The sequence below is a fragment of the Canis aureus genome, chromosome 19 (genome assembly GCF_053574225.1).
Source record: "Canis aureus isolate CA01 chromosome 19, VMU_Caureus_v.1.0, whole genome shotgun sequence".
Lineage (NCBI taxonomy): Eukaryota > Metazoa > Chordata > Mammalia > Carnivora > Canidae > Canis > Canis aureus.
The window spans coordinates 37,565,504-37,583,632 of record NC_135629.1 but is presented as its reverse complement, the minus strand read 5'-3'; the positions used below and the strand labels follow the sequence as shown (position 1 = coordinate 37,583,632).

Below are 18,129 nucleotides of genomic sequence, written 5' to 3'. Positions count from 1 at the left end.
CAGTCTCACTTAGTATCACAATCTCTGAAGTACCCCCAGCTCCCAGCCTGACCACCTTACTGATTACTGCACATGCTCTGGACTTTTCTGCCTAACTTTGTGAATACCATTCCTTTACCTGGAATGCATGTCCGGACCCCCTTTATTTACTTGTCTGGTGGTTAGTGGATCAGGGCATGAAGGCCTGAGAATGGAGAGACTCACTGAGACCCAGCTTCACAGTTCATTTATAGGTATATTCTACATAGAGCCTTTAGGATCTGCTTATTTATTTTCCTTAATTAGGATTCCTAGAGTCCCAAAGACCCAGTTTTCCCTTTGAGTATATATCTATATGTATGTATATACCATCTAAGGGCCATGTGTCCTGCCAAAAACTTATGGGATTTTTGTAAATATTACCTGACAGTTTCTAGTGATATCTGTGGGCTTTTATGATCCAGTGCAGATTAATCAGAGTATTAGTGTCTTCTGTGTGCACAATGCTTGACGGTGGGGGCAGAGGGCTAAGGAGGTGATCCTTGCTTAAGGACCCACACCGTGGTTGGATACACAAGATTCATAGCCAATAAGCAATCAAACGGGACACAAGAAGGTATGTAATCAAGGGGAGGTGGAGGCAGGGGTGGGTGCACCTGTGTTTGCAGTGGCTGGAGAAATCAAAGAAGGCTTCTGGGAGGAGGCTGGGACTTGGTGGGGACTTGTTAAAGTAGGGTTTAGTTAGAGGTCAGCAAGACAGGATTTCAGGTCAACGAATAAACACGAGCCAGAGCAGAGTCAGAAATGAGCACAGCATGTTCACGGCCTAATGAGGAGACTGCTGACCACGGTGAAGGTGAATGGTGCGAGGTGATAAGGTTGAGCACTAGTCAGAGGATTTTAGCTTGGACATGGAAGGAAGGAGGAACCAGGCTTTTTTCGGTTACGGAAGTGGCATGGTGTTTTTTTGAGCACAGGATGGGTTATTACCAAAGGAGGAACGGAGGTAGGGCGTCTACTTAGTGATCTATGGGTGTGAGGTCATAAGGCTCTGGATTGGGCTATCAGCAAGGTTTTAAAAAGTAAAATACATGCAGGGAACCACTTCCAGAAGGCCCACTCAGTGCCTTTAAAGGGGAGTGTTTTATGTCTGAGGGCATGGGGATTAAAGCCCCACGATAGCATGTTCGTGACATATTTGGGTCTTAACACGTGGCTGATTTGGAGCTGAAATCCTTTATTTTAGTCTTTTTTGGGTCTTACTGTCTCAGCAACCAAATAAATGTGTGGTCTTGGGAAAGTCCTTTAACTCCTCAGTGTCTTGGTTTTATCATCTGTGAAGTGAGGATGTTAATAGGCCCTGTCTCCTGGGCTTGTCATGAGAATTACATGAGTTTATATGTGTAAAGCAGCCATACTAGTGCCTGGGACATAGGAAGCCTTTAAAAATATTAGCTATTATTTATTTATCCAGTAATTCACATTAGTATGGGGAAAGGAATATTTAAATTACCCAGTGGGCCAAAGCATTCAGGGGTGTGCTGGATCAAGTCCTCCCCTACCCCCCCAAAAAAAATCTGGCTGGAGACAATGTAAAGATGGGACTCAGAAGGTACGATGGAACAATGTTAAAGATTCGAATTCTACAAAGTCTTTAAGATCTAAAGTGCAAAGCCCAGAGACCCAAGTCACAATTAATCATGCTGCTTTTCAGCTTAAGCACCTTCACCAGGCTCCCACTGCTGAGAAGATAAATCTGGTTTTCTTAGCGAGCCAGCAATGCTTCTTGACTGCCTTTGTGGACCTAGCCTCCTTCCTCCTCCAGCCTGGGAGGGCTGCCCCTCAACCCTGCCACACTCCTGCTTATTTTCAAACACATCCCATCCTGCACTTCAGTCTCCCCCGCCTTCACTCATTCCCCAAAAGCCCAATAAAATTAGTCACCTGTTTGTAATAGATTTTATTATTTCTTTTTTTTAAAGATTTTATTTATATATCTGAGAGACAGACACAGGGAGGATAAGCAGAGGGGAAGGGCAGAGGGAGAAGAAGGCTCCCCACTGAGCAGGGACCTGGACTGCAACGCCGCATCCCGCATCGCAGGACCCCAAGATTATGACCTGAGCTAAAGCCAGACACTTATCGGACTGGGTCACCCAGGTGCCCCAGGCTTTATTTTTTAAGAACAGTTTTAGGTTTACAGAAAAATTGCAGAGAAAGTACAGAGTTCCCATATACTCCCTCCTCCAACTGTTTCTCCTATTAGTAACATCTTGGATGAGTGTGGTACATTTGTTACAATTCACCAGCCAATATTGATACACTGTTATTAACTAAAATCCATATTTTACATTTACTCTTTGTGTTGTACATTCTATGTGTTCTGATAAAGGCATAGTGTGCTATATTCATTACAGTATCATACAGAATAGCTTCCATGCCCTAACATTGCCCTGTGCTCCATCAGCTCACCCCTCCCCCTTCCTCACCTCATCAATTTTTAAGAATCAGAATGCCATGTCTTCTGTGAAAACGTCTCAGATTTCCTCATTACAGTGAACCTCTTTGATGCTTGCATAGCATTTTTCATCATACCTATACAGCTCCTCGGTTCCACACGGTATTACAGGTGGACACACGCTTTTCTTCTTTCACTAGACTGCATCTCCATAAGGGAGAGGATGTACCGGTGAATTTGGCCTGACCACACCTAGCCTAGGGGTCGCTGGCTGAACTGAATTGTGAGCAAATATTAGGGTGGGATTTTGCAGAACAGGTCTCCCAAGAGGCGAGGCCCTAGACCATCCGAAAGTGACAGGTAACTGTGTGAATTTTATACTTGCGTCAGCACTTAAGGTCTGTAGGTGGGAAAGTTCTTTGAAGGCAACCAGCTTCTGTCCCTTCAGATTTGGGCTCATGGGCAGCCTTAGGTGAGGTAGTCCCGGCCGGCTTTATATTACTGCTAGGCCGCGGGGCTCTCCCCCTGCCTCTCCACCTCCCCAAAAAGGAAGAAGAAGAAGGAGAAGGAGAAGAAGAAGAAGAAAAAAAAAAAAAAAAAACCAAAAACCAAAAACTAAAAACAGAAGAAGAGACAAGGACAAGGAGCCTGTTTTAACCCTTCCAGTCCCCTGCCCCTCTGAGGAAGGCCCCTGGAAAGCCTTATGCTTGGTCCCCAGTCTCTCTCCCCAGGTGGCCCGAACAACTGATGCCCAGCAGGCTTTCTTTGGCCAAGGAGCACCTTCCCATAAACTCGTCTTATCCTCTTCAGTCACGCTGAGATTTTTGCTTTATTTTTGCTTTAAAGACACTGTGCTCAAACGTTCTAAAACGCTGTGGGAACATGTAGATCGGAACAAAAGCAAATAAATCGAATCTTGTGAAGTAAAGCAGAAGCCCTTCTCCCAACAGCCAGCTCAACGCTAAATGAGAACTATCAGTCATCCAGCAGACACAGCGTTTTCCCTTCTAGACAGGAGCTGCCGTTCGCAGAAGCCCCCACCCCAAAGAGCGCTCTCCTGCTCTCCTCGGCGGCGGCCAGCAGCTCCTTGCAGCAACACTCCCTGTCGGCAGGACCTTGGCCTTCACTTCCTCGTACCTGCCGGCAGATACACGTGGGCGGAGGGGGTGGGTGCGGAGACACGAGGAGGAGGGGAAAGTGCCCCCGTCACCCCCTGAGTCCTTGAGCCCACAGTGGCGGCGCCGGGGCCGACGCGGGTTGGAGGTGGGGACGCTCTGGACACGCGGTTAGGTCTCAAGGTGCCGTTACCTGGGGGCAGTGGCTGGTCTCGAGGGCGCAGAGCTCCCCCATCCCCCGCCGCCACGGGGAGCCAGAGGGGAGCGGGGAGCGGGGGGCGGGGAGCGGAGGGGGCGGGGAGCCGCGGCCGCCCGCAGGCACCTGCGCCCCCGGGGGGCGGGGCCTCCTCCAGGTGTGCGGAGGACGCGCTCGCCGGAGCCCGGGCCCGCGCGGGAGCCGGAGCGCGGCGTCCCCGCCCCCCCGCCCCGGGCCCCCGCCCCGCGCCCCCGCCCCGCGGAAATGCAGGGGAGGAGCGGTTAATCCGCAGCCGGGTCCGCGGCTCCGCAGGCCCCGCCCGCCCCCGCCGGGGAGCCGGGAGGCGCACGCCGCGGCGCGCACGGGGTTAAGCGGCGGCCGCGGCCGGAGCGCGCTCAGCCCCCGGGCGCCCGCGGGTCCTGCGAGCCGGCGGGGCGGCGGCACCCCGAGCCCCAGGCGGCGGCCACCGGGCGCGCGGGCCGAGCGGGGACAGCGCGGGCCGGGCCCGGCCCCTGGGGCGCGGCGGGGCGCGGCGGGGCGCGGCGGCGCGGCCCGTGGGAGGCTCGGCGGGCGGGGGAGGAGGGGACGGCGGCGGGCGCGCAGCGTCGGTAGGGCGAAGCCGGCGTGCGGCGCGGCGCGGCGGGCGCGGAGCGAGCGAGCGAGCGAGCGCCTCCGTCCCCGGATGTGAGCGCGGGGCGCCCGCGGTCCCGAGCCAGCGGCGGCGCGGGCGGCGGCGGCGGCGGCGGCGGGCACCGGGCACCGGGCACCGGGCGGGCGGGCGGGCATGGGGGGCGCTCCGAGCGGCCCCGGCGGCCGGGCCGGCATCTCCGCGGCGTCCCTCCGCTAGAAGGGGGGGCGGGGGGACACACCAAGCCAATTCTCCTTTGCAGCAAAAAAAAAAAAAAAAAAAAAAAAAAAAAAAAATAATAACAATAAAAATTTACATGTATATATTATTAAGATAATATATACATCTGATCTTATTTTTTTAAAAAAAGTTTATTTTGCTCCATTTTTGGAAAAGAGGGAGCGTGGGTGGCGAGCGGTTTTTACAAATTATTCTTATTTTCTGCTATCCGTCCCCGTCCCTCCCCACCCCCTGCCGAAGCGACCATAAGGGCAGGGACCGCGGCTCCTACCTATTGGTAAACCCCCTTGCCCGTTCCTCCCCCCCACCCGCCCCAACGCCCAGCACCGTGCCCTGCACACAGTAGGCGCTCAATAAATGTTCGTGGATGATGATGATGATGATGATGAAAAACATGCACCACCAACGGCAGCAGCAAGCGGACCACGCGAACGGTGAGCAGCAGAGCCTGGGCACCCGCTGCCAAATCTCATCCTTGTCATGGTCCTCCTCTTCCTTCCCACCCCCTCCCGTCTCTGATGCACTGGGTGGGTTGAGAGGGTTGGAGAGGATGCTTCTAGCTCGGTGCCATCTACATAGGAAGGGGAGATGCGTGACAGCCACTCCGTTCTCCCCTTCAGGCCTTGAATGTCAGAGTTAATTCTGCATTTGTGGGGTGGGGGCGGCCGTGGAGTCCTTGGAGCACCGTGCGCCGGAGGGGCGGCGGGCCGAGGTGATTCGGGTTCAGTGTCCTCGGGCTCAACTTTCCCCCAACGCTCCCGAGCGAGGGAAGGGGGATGGTTGTGAATCCCCAGCCCGAGCCCCCTTTCCAGCCTCTGCTCGCCTTCCTCTCCTTCCCCGCCCCCTGGTCTCCAGTGGCATCCGGAAAATTCTAGGATTGCCCGGTTTCCCTCTCCGCGACGGTGGGTGAAGCACACCCCGCCCCTGGAAGAGGGAGGCCGGGTCTGGGGATCGCGGCCGGGGGGTCGGGTGGAGCGTGTTCCCGCTCCCAGCGCCGCTGTGCTCACGTCGGTAACCTAGCAATGCCTGGGGAGTCGCTGCCGCTCCGGGGCTCCTCTCCCCAGCCGGGCCTGGGCACCACGTGCAGCCACCACGCCGGCCGGGCTGGCTGGGTCGACGGCGGCCGTAGCAGCTTCTGGTCAGCCCTCCTACCTCCTCCTTGGAGGCCGGGGACGCACCTCCACTCCCCGCACCCCCCCGCCCCCCAACCTCAGTGGACTCACAGCGTTCCCAAGGGTGAGCCCAAGGGAAGGCTCTGCGGGATTCCTCCCCAGCGGGGGACTGCTGCTGGCTGCGCTGCTGGCCCCCTGCTCCGGGTGCTGGGCAGGCCGACCTGTGTTGGCTTGGACTCTCTCTCTCTCATTCTTAGCAAGAATTGGTTTTGTAAACGCCCATCCCTCTGCCTTTGCCACCACTCTCACTTTGACTTGTGTCTCAGTGAGGAGGTTGTGACTCAAGGTAGGCAAGTGCCTGGGACACCTGCCCGGGTGGTGGTGGTGGTGGCCTGACCCAAAGTCAGAAGGGGGCTTTGCACACGGAGGCCCCCTTGGGGCTCTGCCCTGGTACCTAGATGCCAGCCTACCGTTGGATGATTCCTGCCTGGGCCTTGAGGGACCTGTCTCTCCTAGGTGTAGGGGTGCAGGCTGCCTGCCTTGACTGTTTCTCTGGATGCTGGCTTGGCTGCTGCGGCTGCAATTTAAAATGCAAAAAAGCCCTAAAGATGTTTTCTGTTTTCGGAAGCCTGTGGAGGAAATGAGTCCCAAGCATCATGAATTTTCATTTGCAGGAAGTGTCAGTGCATAATCTAGATATTTGTTATGGGGCTTTTGGTATTGCCCTGGTGCCTAGTGCAGGATTTTTTTTTTTCTATGCCGAAAAAAATGCATTTGTGGCTGTACAAAGATATTGGAGTGGCACCCTGAAAATGAGTAAGACTATTGAGTTATTGGCACTGCCATTTTTGGGGGGTGGTGGTGAGGAGGGTAGTTATTTTGGAGAAAAGCTATTGTGTGTATCTATTAACTCATAAGAGATACATGTATTTTAAAAGTCAGAAAAGGTGGAATAAATGTGGATGACCTCAGTTTGAAGAAAGACACTTAGCAGAGTCCTTGTGAAGACAGGGTTATAGAGAGGCACTCACCCCTGTGCAGCAGTGGTCCTATGCCACTGATATTCAGGGCACAGCACGTGGAGTTCTTTGGCTGCTCTGGTTGACCACATTTTCTGCTTCTGAAAACTAGGACATGAGGTACAAAATGGAAACATGGGAAGCATACCCCCCTGTTATTGATGGGAGACAACTTTTGCTTTTTTCTGACACTGGTTTCTCATTATTCGTTTTTAAATTTTTCTTTTTCCTCCCCTCTTCCCAGAGGCAAACTATGCAAGAGGCACCAGACTCCCTCTTTCTGGTGAAGGACCAACTTCTCAGCCGAATAGCTCCAAGCAAACCGTCCTGTCTTGGCAAGCTGCAATCGATGCTGCTAGACAGGCCAAGGCTGCCCAAACTATGAGCACCTCTGCACCCCCACCTGTGGGATCTCTCTCCCAAAGAAAACGTCAGCAATACGCCAAGAGCAAAAAACAGGGTAACTCGTCCAACAGCCGACCTGCCCGCGCCCTCTTCTGTTTGTCACTCAATAACCCCATCCGAAGAGCCTGCATTAGTATAGTGGAATGGAAGTATCCTTTTTTTGGGGGGAAGTCTTTCTTGTTTCTCTTTTACCATCTGTTCTTTAAAAGGATCTGCTTTCTGAAATGGCACTTACAAAGTCGTAGCAGTCTGGAATGTGAGCAACAGAAAAGCTGTATGTAAAGGGTTGCATTGTATATACCTTCCTGTCTCCTCAGGGTGCCAAGGGGTTGCTCTATGGTTATATTTAGCTGTGTGTGTGTGTGTGTGTGTGTGTGTGTGTGTAGTGATGGAGGTGGGGGATATAGCCTGAAACTTCAAAGTGGTAATTAAAGAGGAAACTGACCTTTGGTCACCATGAGATGGGGAGTTTAAACCCACCATTGCTTTTGGAGCAGTGATATGCATTGAAGCTATTGCAAATAAGGTACGCTGATTTAAAACAAAAAGACTGTACAAGACTCTGCTAGAAATGAATACATTTTTGACCTTTAGTGGCATCTTCTCATTCTGATGTTTAGAATTTGTTTCCGAAACTCCAACTACTGCTAAGGTTGCTTCTAGCTCTGACATTTGCCGATTCTGATTGTTCAGGTAGCTACAAATATGAACACTTGCTTCATAGGGAGGGAGCAATTTGCTCTTCAATGCTATGACTTCCTGGAATTTCCTTTTGACATGTTCCAAAAAAGCATTTGAAACGTGAGCGTGAGGGAGCGTGTGGAGGGAGAGGCTTGTGTGCGCCTCTTCTTCCTGAGCCCTTGTGAGTTAGAGAGCAGTCTGTCAGTGGGGGAATTTGCAGTTGCTGCCTTTATAAAACATTCTGTCTGTGTCCTTGGACTGGAGTTGCATTTCTGGGTGTCTCCTTTGTATTTTTAAAACTGAACTCCAAATGCCCCAGGATGGTTGTGACGTCCCGGATCTTGGAAAACTAGGGTGCTTGGCCTGCCCACCCCCTTCCCCAATTCTAGAGGCCAAGTCTCCAATTACTGCCACCCTCCAGAAGAGGTTGACTGAGGCCTCCTTTCTGAGCAAATGGCTTTCTAATTAGTCAGATGATTCATTGGTCTGGGTAAAACAAAGCATTTCCTTTTCCCAGAAGTGTATTTGGGACCAACAGGAGCCTTGGAGTAGCTCCTAACCATAGGAAGCAGTGTGAGTGTAGGGCTTCCCCCACAGCGCCCAGGGTGAAAGGGCTAAGAAGGAGGGATATTGACCACCACCTGGAAGGTGAGGCCGAAACTTCCTTATAACCCCAAGGACCCAGCTAGGCAGTTCTTTGCATGCCTTCTGTTGTAGCTGGCTCTTTTCTGAGGTTACGGACACGAATTAAAATGAGGTAACTTTGTCCAGAAAGGTTTTGGAGAGGGCAGCCAAATGCAAGGATAAGGTTTGAGGGGTTTTCATGTGCTTTTCCTTTTGAGAACAGATGCCTCTTCTCTAGGGGGAGTTATGGTGTCTCTCACATAGCTGAGGTTGCGTGGATATATTTTCTCTGTAAGTTTTTTTCCAGTCTGAGAATGAACACTACCATCAGCCTGGAGGCAGCTAGGTGCATAGGATGTGCCTCAGTGGCATCGCTCTGGTCAGAAGCATGGTTGCACTCAGCCAGAAAGATCGCCTCCTCCTGAGGTTGGCTTGACGTGACTCTGAGTGAGCAGAGACCTCTCCGGGGTCATTGACTTCTTGTGGAGTGAGGTGGGAGGCCTGGTGCTGTTTCTCATCGTGCACAGTAATTTGTATATAGCAATGTATGTGCACGGATTGAATTCCTGGATCTTGTTGCCGACTTTTCCGGCATGGCCAGACACGTATGTATAGGAACGAGGGGATGTGGCTGCCAATCCAGGGAGAAGCCTGCCTACAAATGGGACAGTCTGTAGAGCAGATCTTTTTTTTTTTTTTTTTTTTTTTTAGATTTTATTTATTTATTCGTGAGACACACAGAGAGAGGGAGAGGCAGAGACACAGGCAGAGGGAGAAGCAGGCTCCATGCGGGGAGCCCGACGTGGGACTTGATCCCCGTCTCTAGGATCACACCCCAGGCTGAAGGCGGCGCTAAACCCTGAGCCACCGGGGCTGCACTGTAGAGCAGATCTTTAAACAACATGTGATCTGTTTGTCTTTCCCAGTGACAGTTCCCTTCTAGTTCAGGGAGCATGTTAGAGAAATCCTCCGAAAGCCAGCTGTGCAGGCCCAGTCAGCCCTGGGAGAGTGAGAGCCTCATTGGTTTGTACGCCCAGATGAGGTAGAGTGTCCTGCATCTTGGGAGAATGAGGAGGGTTCACCTTATCAGAAGGAATTTTTAGGAGCAGATCCATCTATTTCTCTGTCTCTCTGTTTCGCTTGGCTTGTGAAAATCTTGTGGCAGTGAGATAGTATCCACCAACACCTGGCAACTGAGACCAGACCAGCACAAAGGAAAAACAAAATTGTGTTTGGTTTTCCTGAATAGCATTGGTATTTTTCAGATTTGCTGGCCTGTCATTTAGTATTGGGAACTACAAAAGGAAGAATGGTGGTATGGGGGATGAGAGAGACCACAGGTGTGTTTCTATGTAGAATAATACTGGGGCAGTTGGCTTTTAAAATTTCAGTAGGAACTGCAAAAAAGGAAAAGTGAAGAGGATCCTGAAGTCTTCTGCAGAACTGTCTTAAGGTTAGATCTTTGGATAAGAGATTTTATAATACGAGATGAGTTAAAAAATAAATATGAATGAAAGCTAATTGGCTTTAAAAATAAACCCCTCAAAATTAGTAAGAGAAGAATGTCATTCATGTCTTTATTGTGGTGAGTGTCGAAGCTCTTTAAGGGGCTGTTTCTTCATGAGATTCAGGATATCCCCAGTGAGTAAGATGCCTTTGTTTCCTTTAGCATTTTTGGATTTCCGGGAATGATATCAGGATGAATGGAGAAGGGTCTGTTCACCTCCTCAAAGCTTTAGTACTTGGAGTTATTTAGTTAAACCAGTGGTTTTGCCTTTTTTGGGTGAGGTTATGGGAGAAACACGGTTATAAAATTAAGCTCCCCGCCCCCCGCCCCCCAAGTTGCAGATTATGTTGGTGCTCAGAAACCTTGCATTCGGAAAGCCTGAAAGCCAGAAGAAGAAAAACCGTCATTCTGGCAGAAGCCAAATTTTGCATTGCCAGTTTTGACAATGTCTCTTAATAACACTGAATGTTGAAGCAAGTATCTGTTGCAAGCTGGCTTCAAAGTGATTTCTTCCAGACAGACCCCCGAGATTTAGAATTGTTCAATTGTACTTTCAAAGTGTCTGGTGCTGATTTCTTATGGCTTTTTATTTAATTTGTTTATAAATTGAATGCAGTAACAGCTCATTAGAAACCGAGCTCCAGTCCAGCTGTAATCCGAAACAGTGATAGGCATTGATTAGTAAAGGAAGCAGAAGGGGAGCTGGAGCCTGGCTTGCTTGTTACAGTGTCTGAGGTACTGGAACGTGCCACGAGACATGCACAGGTAGCATGCAGAAAGTTCTGGTGCCTTGGCCTGCCCGGGGCCAGACAGGAGACTGACCTAGCCAGGAATAGCCCCCGAGAAAATGGCTTTAACACATGGAGGCAAGGGTTTGTGGAAGAGACTTGTCCCATGAGGGCTTCTGTTTCTGTCGACAACAGCCAGGAACCTAGTGTTCTAAGGCCTTTGTCACTTTTAAAACTTTAAGAAGCAGAGACGCGATTCGTGGGGTGCCCTAGTTGGATGTATGTTTAGGTTTCAATATAACCTGCACAGCAGAGAAAGAGCGTTATGTGATCCTTGCAAGGGAAGGAAGGACATGGAAAAGTCATTCGCTAGGAGGACCTGCCAGATGACCACGGACGATTATATTTGCTGGAGACCTAGTGGTCACAACAGCCGGCCGAGAAAGGACGCGTGGGCCTAATTCTCATTTCCAAAGTGATTCAAGAGTGGTGTGATCGAGAGTGTGATGAGAGAAATGGTTTATGTTTACATAAGACATATATGCCTTAACAAAATTTTTCAGACCATTTGACATATTTATATTATTGGCTATTTTTGCCAATTGTGTGGCCTTAGCTATTTACATCCCATTCCCTGAAGATGATTCTAATTCAACAAATCATAACTTGGTAAGTATCCTTAGAGTTCCCGCCTGTCCTGACGTGTGGTTATCATTTGCCTCTCTACTTAAACTGGCAGCTGGCTTTCTGCGTGGTTGAAGTTTACAGCTATGCATGTGATGTTTCCTGGAGCTTTGCAACAGTGGGTTTGTTTGTGGTTTTTTTTTTTTTTTTTTCTCTCTCTCTGACCTGTATTCTCAAATTTATACTGAATGAAAGTGTTTAAAGTCATGAATCTTGCATAAATAGATGTGGCACTTTTTTATGGAAGAGGTTTGTAGCAGATTTTAAAATAACTTTTCTCTTCACGTAGGCTTTTGCTGTCTACCATTCTTTTCCTGATAATATTAGCTGCTTTTTTTTTTTTTTTTTTTTTAAATCTGGTGTTTATTTAGGAGTGGTGGCTATTTTGTTTGGTCAATTTTTCTGGTAAGTAGAAAATTATCATAGATTTTGTATGTGAACTATTCATTTCTAGAAAATCAGAATATAACTGAATAGATCGACATGGAACATAATTTGGAGAATACAGTGTAGTATTCCACTAGGAATATCCTATGAAGATATATTTTATCCCAAGATAAAATGATTCTAGGGTTAAATAAATTGGGATACTTCCACATACTTTATTGCTCCCTTAAAGATTTATAGTGCACATTAGCTCAGTAAGAGCTCCGGGAAGGTCTGTAGTTAAAAAACCAGTTTCATTTTGTTTAACTCAGCTAGTCACTAAAAGTAATTGGTCATGGATTCTTCAAACAGTTTTTTGGCAGAACACATCACGGAACCAGTGTTTTATGGGACTTTCTTTGGGAAAGGTTGATATAGTTTAAAAAAAAAAGAAAGAAAAAAAGAAAGAAAGAAAGCCCTAAAGAGCACCAGAGTTGGGACTAGGAGCTAGTCCCACTGAGCTGATAACTAGCTGTGTTTTGGGGGGCATTTCCCAAATCCTTCCCGCATTGCCATTCACCTATTTGTCAAAGGGTCTGGATGAGAAGGTCACTGGGATTGTGTTTACCTCTGACATTCTGTAAAATCTTTTCTTGATGATTCAGAAGGCATGTCAGGATTTTTTCTGGAGCTGCAGCATCCTCCTTAGGGGAGCCTGTGCAGAAAGGCAGGTGGAGCAGGGGGCCAGTGCTGGGTAATGGGGAGCTTTCTCTCTTTGTTTGCTTTCTCCTCTTTTAGCTAGATTCAGTTGTTTCTGGTTTCTCATATTGAAGCTGTATTTTAGTAGGGTGGCTATTTGCAACTAAGTGAGTGGTATAAAGGCAGAACTAGTGTGTGTGTGTGTGTGGGGGGGGGGGCTTTCCTGGGTTCTGAAGTTACTAACATGATACTCTTGTGATTTTAGCCTTAACGGTTTATATACAGGATTTCATGCTACCCTTAAAATGTTGTGGCCTATGTCAGATATATAAGATATATATAATGTCTGTTCTTATTTGGGCTTTTATAGTCTGATTTCTAGAGAATGTAAAAATCTTTTGGATATTGCTACTGAAAATACAACTCAACGGGAGTTGGATACACATATACTGTTAGTGTGCTAATGGTACAGTATACTAGAGGTGATTTGTGTGCTTTGGGATATTTTAAACAGTTTCTGATTTGGTCCTAGACATGTTGACATTGGATGATCACTTTAAAGGAAGAGCAGAAGTGGTGAAAAGCCCCCATCAATGGGGATGGATCATCAGAGTCTAGGCCACAGATGGTGTCAGCCTTGTTACCAAATTTAACCACATGGATGGTGACCCAGTTTGTTGCTTTTTGTAGCTCAAGAGAACATGATTAAACAAACTTAGAAAATAAATACCTTTCAGAAAGGCAGATTAATTCAGATCAATGGAATAATTAATGTAGCTGTGTGTATAAGCCAATTAATATTCTGATTTTTTCCCAGGGAAATTCAGGGCGCTCATATCTGCCATCAGACCATTTGGATTTCTCAGCTGATGAGTAAGGGAGTAAAATATAGGAAATGGATAAATCTCTCTTCTTTCTTGCAATCCCTCCCAGCGGATGCTTTCTTGACAATTCTTAAACAGTGGTATTTTAAGGCATGGGGGAGGGAGGCAGTGTATTAGTTTGGCAGGCCTTTCTAAAAACCAACATATATGCCTTTGACCTCTTACCGTTATGAAACTCCAGCATTTGAGTTTCTGTCTTGTTTCACTTGGATGGTCACATGGCCAGATGAGTTTATTCTCTGCTTGACTCTTTAAATATTTCCTTTACCACTGTGGGAAGGGAAGATCTTAGTGGATTTTCCCCTGACTCTTAGCGAGGTCCCATGCCATGTCAGTGCTCCCGCCAGGGAGCCAGGTTTTTTTTTTTTTTTTTTTTTTTTTTTTTAATACATTTGACCCAATTTGTACCAAAGTGATTGCTCTATTTTTGGGATCGGTTTAGAGGCAGCTGAACGAAGTTTATTTTTTATCTGTAGTAAATACCTTTCCGTTAACGTGAATGGCAAATCAAAGGGCAGAGACTGATACGGGTTGCAGAGCTGCACATGTCAGGGAGCTGGTGGTTTTCTTTGCTTTGTCGCTCTGTGGGAGATGTGTACGCTGAACCCTTAGAGCCAGCCTTGTGCCAAGCAGTTTCTGCCTGTTACAGGTCATTTGTGGTAACACGATTACTTCTATTGGGTAAGAAAGGTGGCCATCCCCATCGGGCCAATGTGTGTTTGGTCTGAGTTGTGTGTAACTGAGCCAGCTTTGGGAATCTGGAGACAACCTTGGGGGGGAGCAAGCTTTCCCAGGGTTAGGGTTTTTTTTTTTTTTTTAAGTATAAACAATCTCAAGTTTCTATGCAGTTTCATTTGTGGACTTGTAGGGACTAGTGGAGGTTGAAGCCATGGAAACCGTACAATTGAGTTCCCACAGTGAGACCCTTCTTGGCGCAGTCTGTAGTGCTAGCTCCTCAGTTCTACTTATTGAAAGTGTGTATCATTATTTAATTTCTTCTAAGCCTGGGGTGGGGAGCAGGGGGTGAGGGAGCTCTGCTTTCTGGAGTGCCAGAGCAGGGCTGCTTACAATACTCATCTTCACTGTACTGAAGAACACTTTATTTTGCCTCCCAGCCTTCAGTTTCTCATGCACAGACTGACTTGGTGAAGTTGTCTCTGCCACCTGTTCCTGATACAACCCAGCCCCAAGCTGAGCCCTGCTCTCTGTACTGCGAAGTCACCTCAAATTAGAACTGTCCCAAATCGGGGTGCTCATCTGCCAATTCAGACCTCCCCTGATGTCTACGAATGACACCAACCGCAGAGGGCTTTTTGAACCCCTCCTTCAGGGCCTCCCCCCACCCCTCCCCCATTTGCTCACCCATAGCTCTTCTGTTACATGCTTGCCTACCTCCTGGCCCTCTCCCCACCCCTCCCCCATTTGCTCACCCATAAACTCTTCTGTTACATGCTTGCCTACCTTCTGGCCCTTTCTCCATCTGCTGTGCCTCTTCTTCAGACCCGGGAGGTGTTCAGGAATCATCTCAAACTACGTCTCTTCCGCGAGGGCTTTTCTGACCCTCACCCAAAGTAACACTCCTATCTGAACCTCTCTTGTGGATCTTCCTGCATAAAATGCCCTATGTTTTCGTTCTTCATATGCACATCCTATCTCTATCTTTTTTTTTTCATCCTATCTCTATCTTATTAAGCATCTTCAGAATACAATTCTTAGTCAATCATTTTGGAATCCCCAACGGTGTGGTATGAAGTAGCTGTTCAGTAAACATGTGTTGTTGATGTGACCGCGAGGAGAAGCACTTCCCGCATTCTTTCCTCTGAGCTATATTCAGGATTACCTCGGGTGGCAGGTCTCTCTGTGGACTCCTTGGAGGTCCTTAGCTGTGAGTGGGTGGAAAGTTGTAAGTGCTTATTCCTGAAGAGCTTGGGGTCTTGTGACTCTGCTTCTCAAGCACCTCTGGCTTAAGGTGCTCTGGGAGCTGGGTTTCAGAGCTGAGCCATCGCTATAGCACATTTTGTGCTCAGAGTAGGCGAGTGGTGGGAGCCTCTCTGAGCAGCCGTGCTAGCCGTGGACCCTTGGCAGTGGGACCATTGTAAGATGCCTTACAATGGCCAGGAATGTTGTGGGACAGTGTACTTTGATTACATTCTCTCTTCCACGGCTGAGATCCCAATGCACAACGTTTCCTGGGCTTAAAAAGTAAGCTCATTGGATCTGTGTGGCCATATAGTTTAGCATCTCATGGTTTTTGCAGATAGTGGGAATTACTGAAATACAGTTTTATAACTTGGTTCATTGGGCTTAGCCTGTAAGGTGGGTTTTATTTCTGTACCTGCTCCACCCTGTGTCTTTGCTTCATTATCTTTCTGTTTGAACTGTGTGCCCTTATTTCTGCGCGACCAGGTTCTCTCTCTTCTAGGATAGCTCATGTGCTGCCTTCTCAGCTTAGCCTCCTCTGAGCCTCATCCACTCCTGCCTCCCACCCCACCTGCCTGCGTTTAAATACTTGCTTTCCCTCTGCCTTCCTATGGACATGGTAAACTCTCCTCTTTACAGAGATTAGCCCCTTTCTGCCTCATTTTATACCCGCAATGGGGAGTGGTTTGGTGTGTGGTGGCTCTGCCCATGTGCTCTGGGGTCTGCCGGCCTGCTTCTTTGGCTCACTCAGCTAATAAGTGATATGTGTTCCTAGAGACAGAGGCTGGCATCTGATTCGTCTCTGTAGTGTTGAGAACTTAACCCTGTGCTTGGCCCATAGTAGGCACCAGGAAATGCATGTGAAATGAGGGAATAAATACATGAATGGCTGTACAAGGGCTTCGCGGTGATGTCCTTATGGATCAGTAGTTAATTTTCAACAATTGGCTAATGATTAATGTTTGCCTGAGAGGCTGACTTTCATTGTCCAATATTAATGAGAATCCCAGGAAACACCTGTCAGAGTTTGCCCTTAATTTCAGGATTGTGTCTTTCTTGCCAAATTTAACTCTTTATATCTGAAGCAGGAGAGGAGAAATACAAGTACTTGTTGATGCTTTTCAAATCCCTAGGCCATAAGCTGGCTTCTGTGCTCAGTGTTGTATGTACACCGTTTGTGAGTGAGCATGAGCATCACAGTTCATGGAAGGACGGCGGGTCGGGGTGGGAAACAGCAAGATGACCAGAGTAGATAGACTTGTATAGTAAGGCTTTACCCAGCGCTGGTTTCCTAATCTTAAAATGTAAACCAGTTTATGTGCTGCACAAATAATCACTTGTCTTTTCTAGTCTTACCTCATATTGACAAAGAACAAGTTATCCAGCTCCATCTTTTACTGAATGGACTTTGATCGAGTATTGACAGTTTTTCAGAGACCAAGTCCAGCTCTTAAAAAGAATTTGGATCTGGTACTATTTAAATTCCTTAAGAATTTTTAAAGGGTCCTCAGTCTTTTGGTTAGTTTGTTATAAAAGCAAATATCATTGTTTTATAATCATACCTTGAACACTGAACTTCCTTGCTCAAACCCTTTACAAATGAGCTTGTGTTAGAGTTCAGATATTTGGATATATTGGTGTATTACCTAATGCTTATTGGATTATGGGTTGTAGAAACACAACTCAAATTGGCTTAGTTGAAAAAAAAGTGTAAGTGTGTGTGTGTTAACTTAGCTAACTGAAAAGTCCAAGAGGTAGAAATCCTATCAGAGACAGCTGGAAAGGGGGCTTAAAAGAGGGTATCTGGATGCCACCGTGTACCCCAGCCCTCGAGTGTCTGTGGCAGAGTCCAGCTGGCCTGCAGTTGGGTTTGCCTCATACGCCATCTGAAGTGTGCATCCCCCCTTAGCCCATCTGCATGAGGGCTTATGGGGAGATGCATTCCTTCCTTAACCTTAACCTCAGTTCAGTATTTTAAAAAATGATTATGCAAAAAAAAAAAAAAAAAAAAAAAGGAAAGAAAAAAAAGAGACCCCTATGGCAGATTTATGGGTAGTTTCTTTTTTTTTTTTTAATATTTTATTTATTTATTCATGATAGTCACAGAGAGAGAGAGAGAGGCAGAGACACAGGCAGAGGGAGAAGCAGGCTCCATGCACCGGGAGCCCGACGTGGGATTCAATCCCGGGTCTCCAGGATCGCGCCCTGGGCCAAAGGCAGGCGCCAAACCGCTGCGCCACCCAGGGATCCCTAGTTTCTTTTTTTGACCGGATTGATCACAGTTTAATTTTTAACTGTCTGCAAAATGTGAGGAGTTCCAGATTCAGAGCGGACAACTTGCCCAGCACTAGAGATACTTATGTCTCGTTAAATACTGGTAGTAGTGGTGGTGGGGATCCAGAACAGACCCCCAACAGCTCCTCCCCTAAGAAAGTCCCTAAAGGAAATTCTAGAGGCTCTGGAACTGTAGTGGTTGAGCTATAGGGAAGGGCCTCACAAGGTGTTACTGTTGCTCAGATGTGGTGGCAAGGGAAGGGATGTTGATGGGTGTCTTTGTCCTGGTGGTGGGGCGGGGATCAGGGTGGGAGACTGGCAGGTCATCCAGGAATACATGTTAGCCTTCCTGCTTTTGCCTCCTACCGTGCTCAGACTCTGGGGGTTCTCTGCCAGTGACAGCACAGGATATGTCCCCCAAGTCCCGTTTTGCCCATGGGATCAAAGGAAGAAAGGTGGCAGAAGGTGTCTTCCTTTCTTCATTCAAGTGGGATTGGAGTTCTTGCAGCTGGGGTGCTTGTGGACAGTAAGGCTGTGTGGCTGCGTAGGCAAAGCTGGCCATGCCTGGTGGGGAGGAGGACACAGTGAGCAAAGCTCAAGATGAGACTGA

At 48.1% G+C, this 18,129-nt stretch overlaps 1 protein-coding gene and 1 long non-coding RNA gene across 21 annotated transcripts in view; one reads left to right on the top strand and one right to left on the bottom strand.

Annotated features, from left to right (window-relative positions):
* Positions 1 to 3,247: 3,247 nt before the first annotated feature.
* On the bottom strand, positions 3,248 to 4,108 carry LOC144291256 (uncharacterized). The gene is made up of 2 exons (XR_013358571.1): positions 3,746 to 4,108; positions 3,248 to 3,574 (listed from the first exon to the last, which is right to left on the bottom strand). It is a non-coding gene; the product is annotated as an uncharacterized LOC144291256 (long non-coding RNA).
* Positions 4,109 to 4,555: 447 nt separating this feature from the next.
* CACNA1D (calcium voltage-gated channel subunit alpha1 D) overlaps positions 4,556 to 18,129 on the top strand; it is a 306,232-nt gene continuing 292,658 nt past the window's right edge. For 11 of the 20 annotated variants that reach the window (XM_077858525.1, XM_077858524.1, XM_077858508.1 and 8 more), the window contains exons 1-3: positions 4,572 to 5,050; positions 6,992 to 7,301; positions 11,256 to 11,361. In XM_077858525.1, the coding sequence (XP_077714651.1) occupies positions 4,984 to 5,050; positions 6,992 to 7,301; positions 11,256 to 11,361 (483 nt within the window). In that variant the 5' untranslated portion in view covers positions 4,572 to 4,983. Of the gene's footprint in view, positions 5,051 to 6,991; positions 7,302 to 11,255; positions 11,362 to 18,129 lie in introns of all 20 variants that reach the window. The other 9 variants (XM_077858509.1, XM_077858512.1, XM_077858505.1 and 6 more) reach the window with 5 other exon arrangements.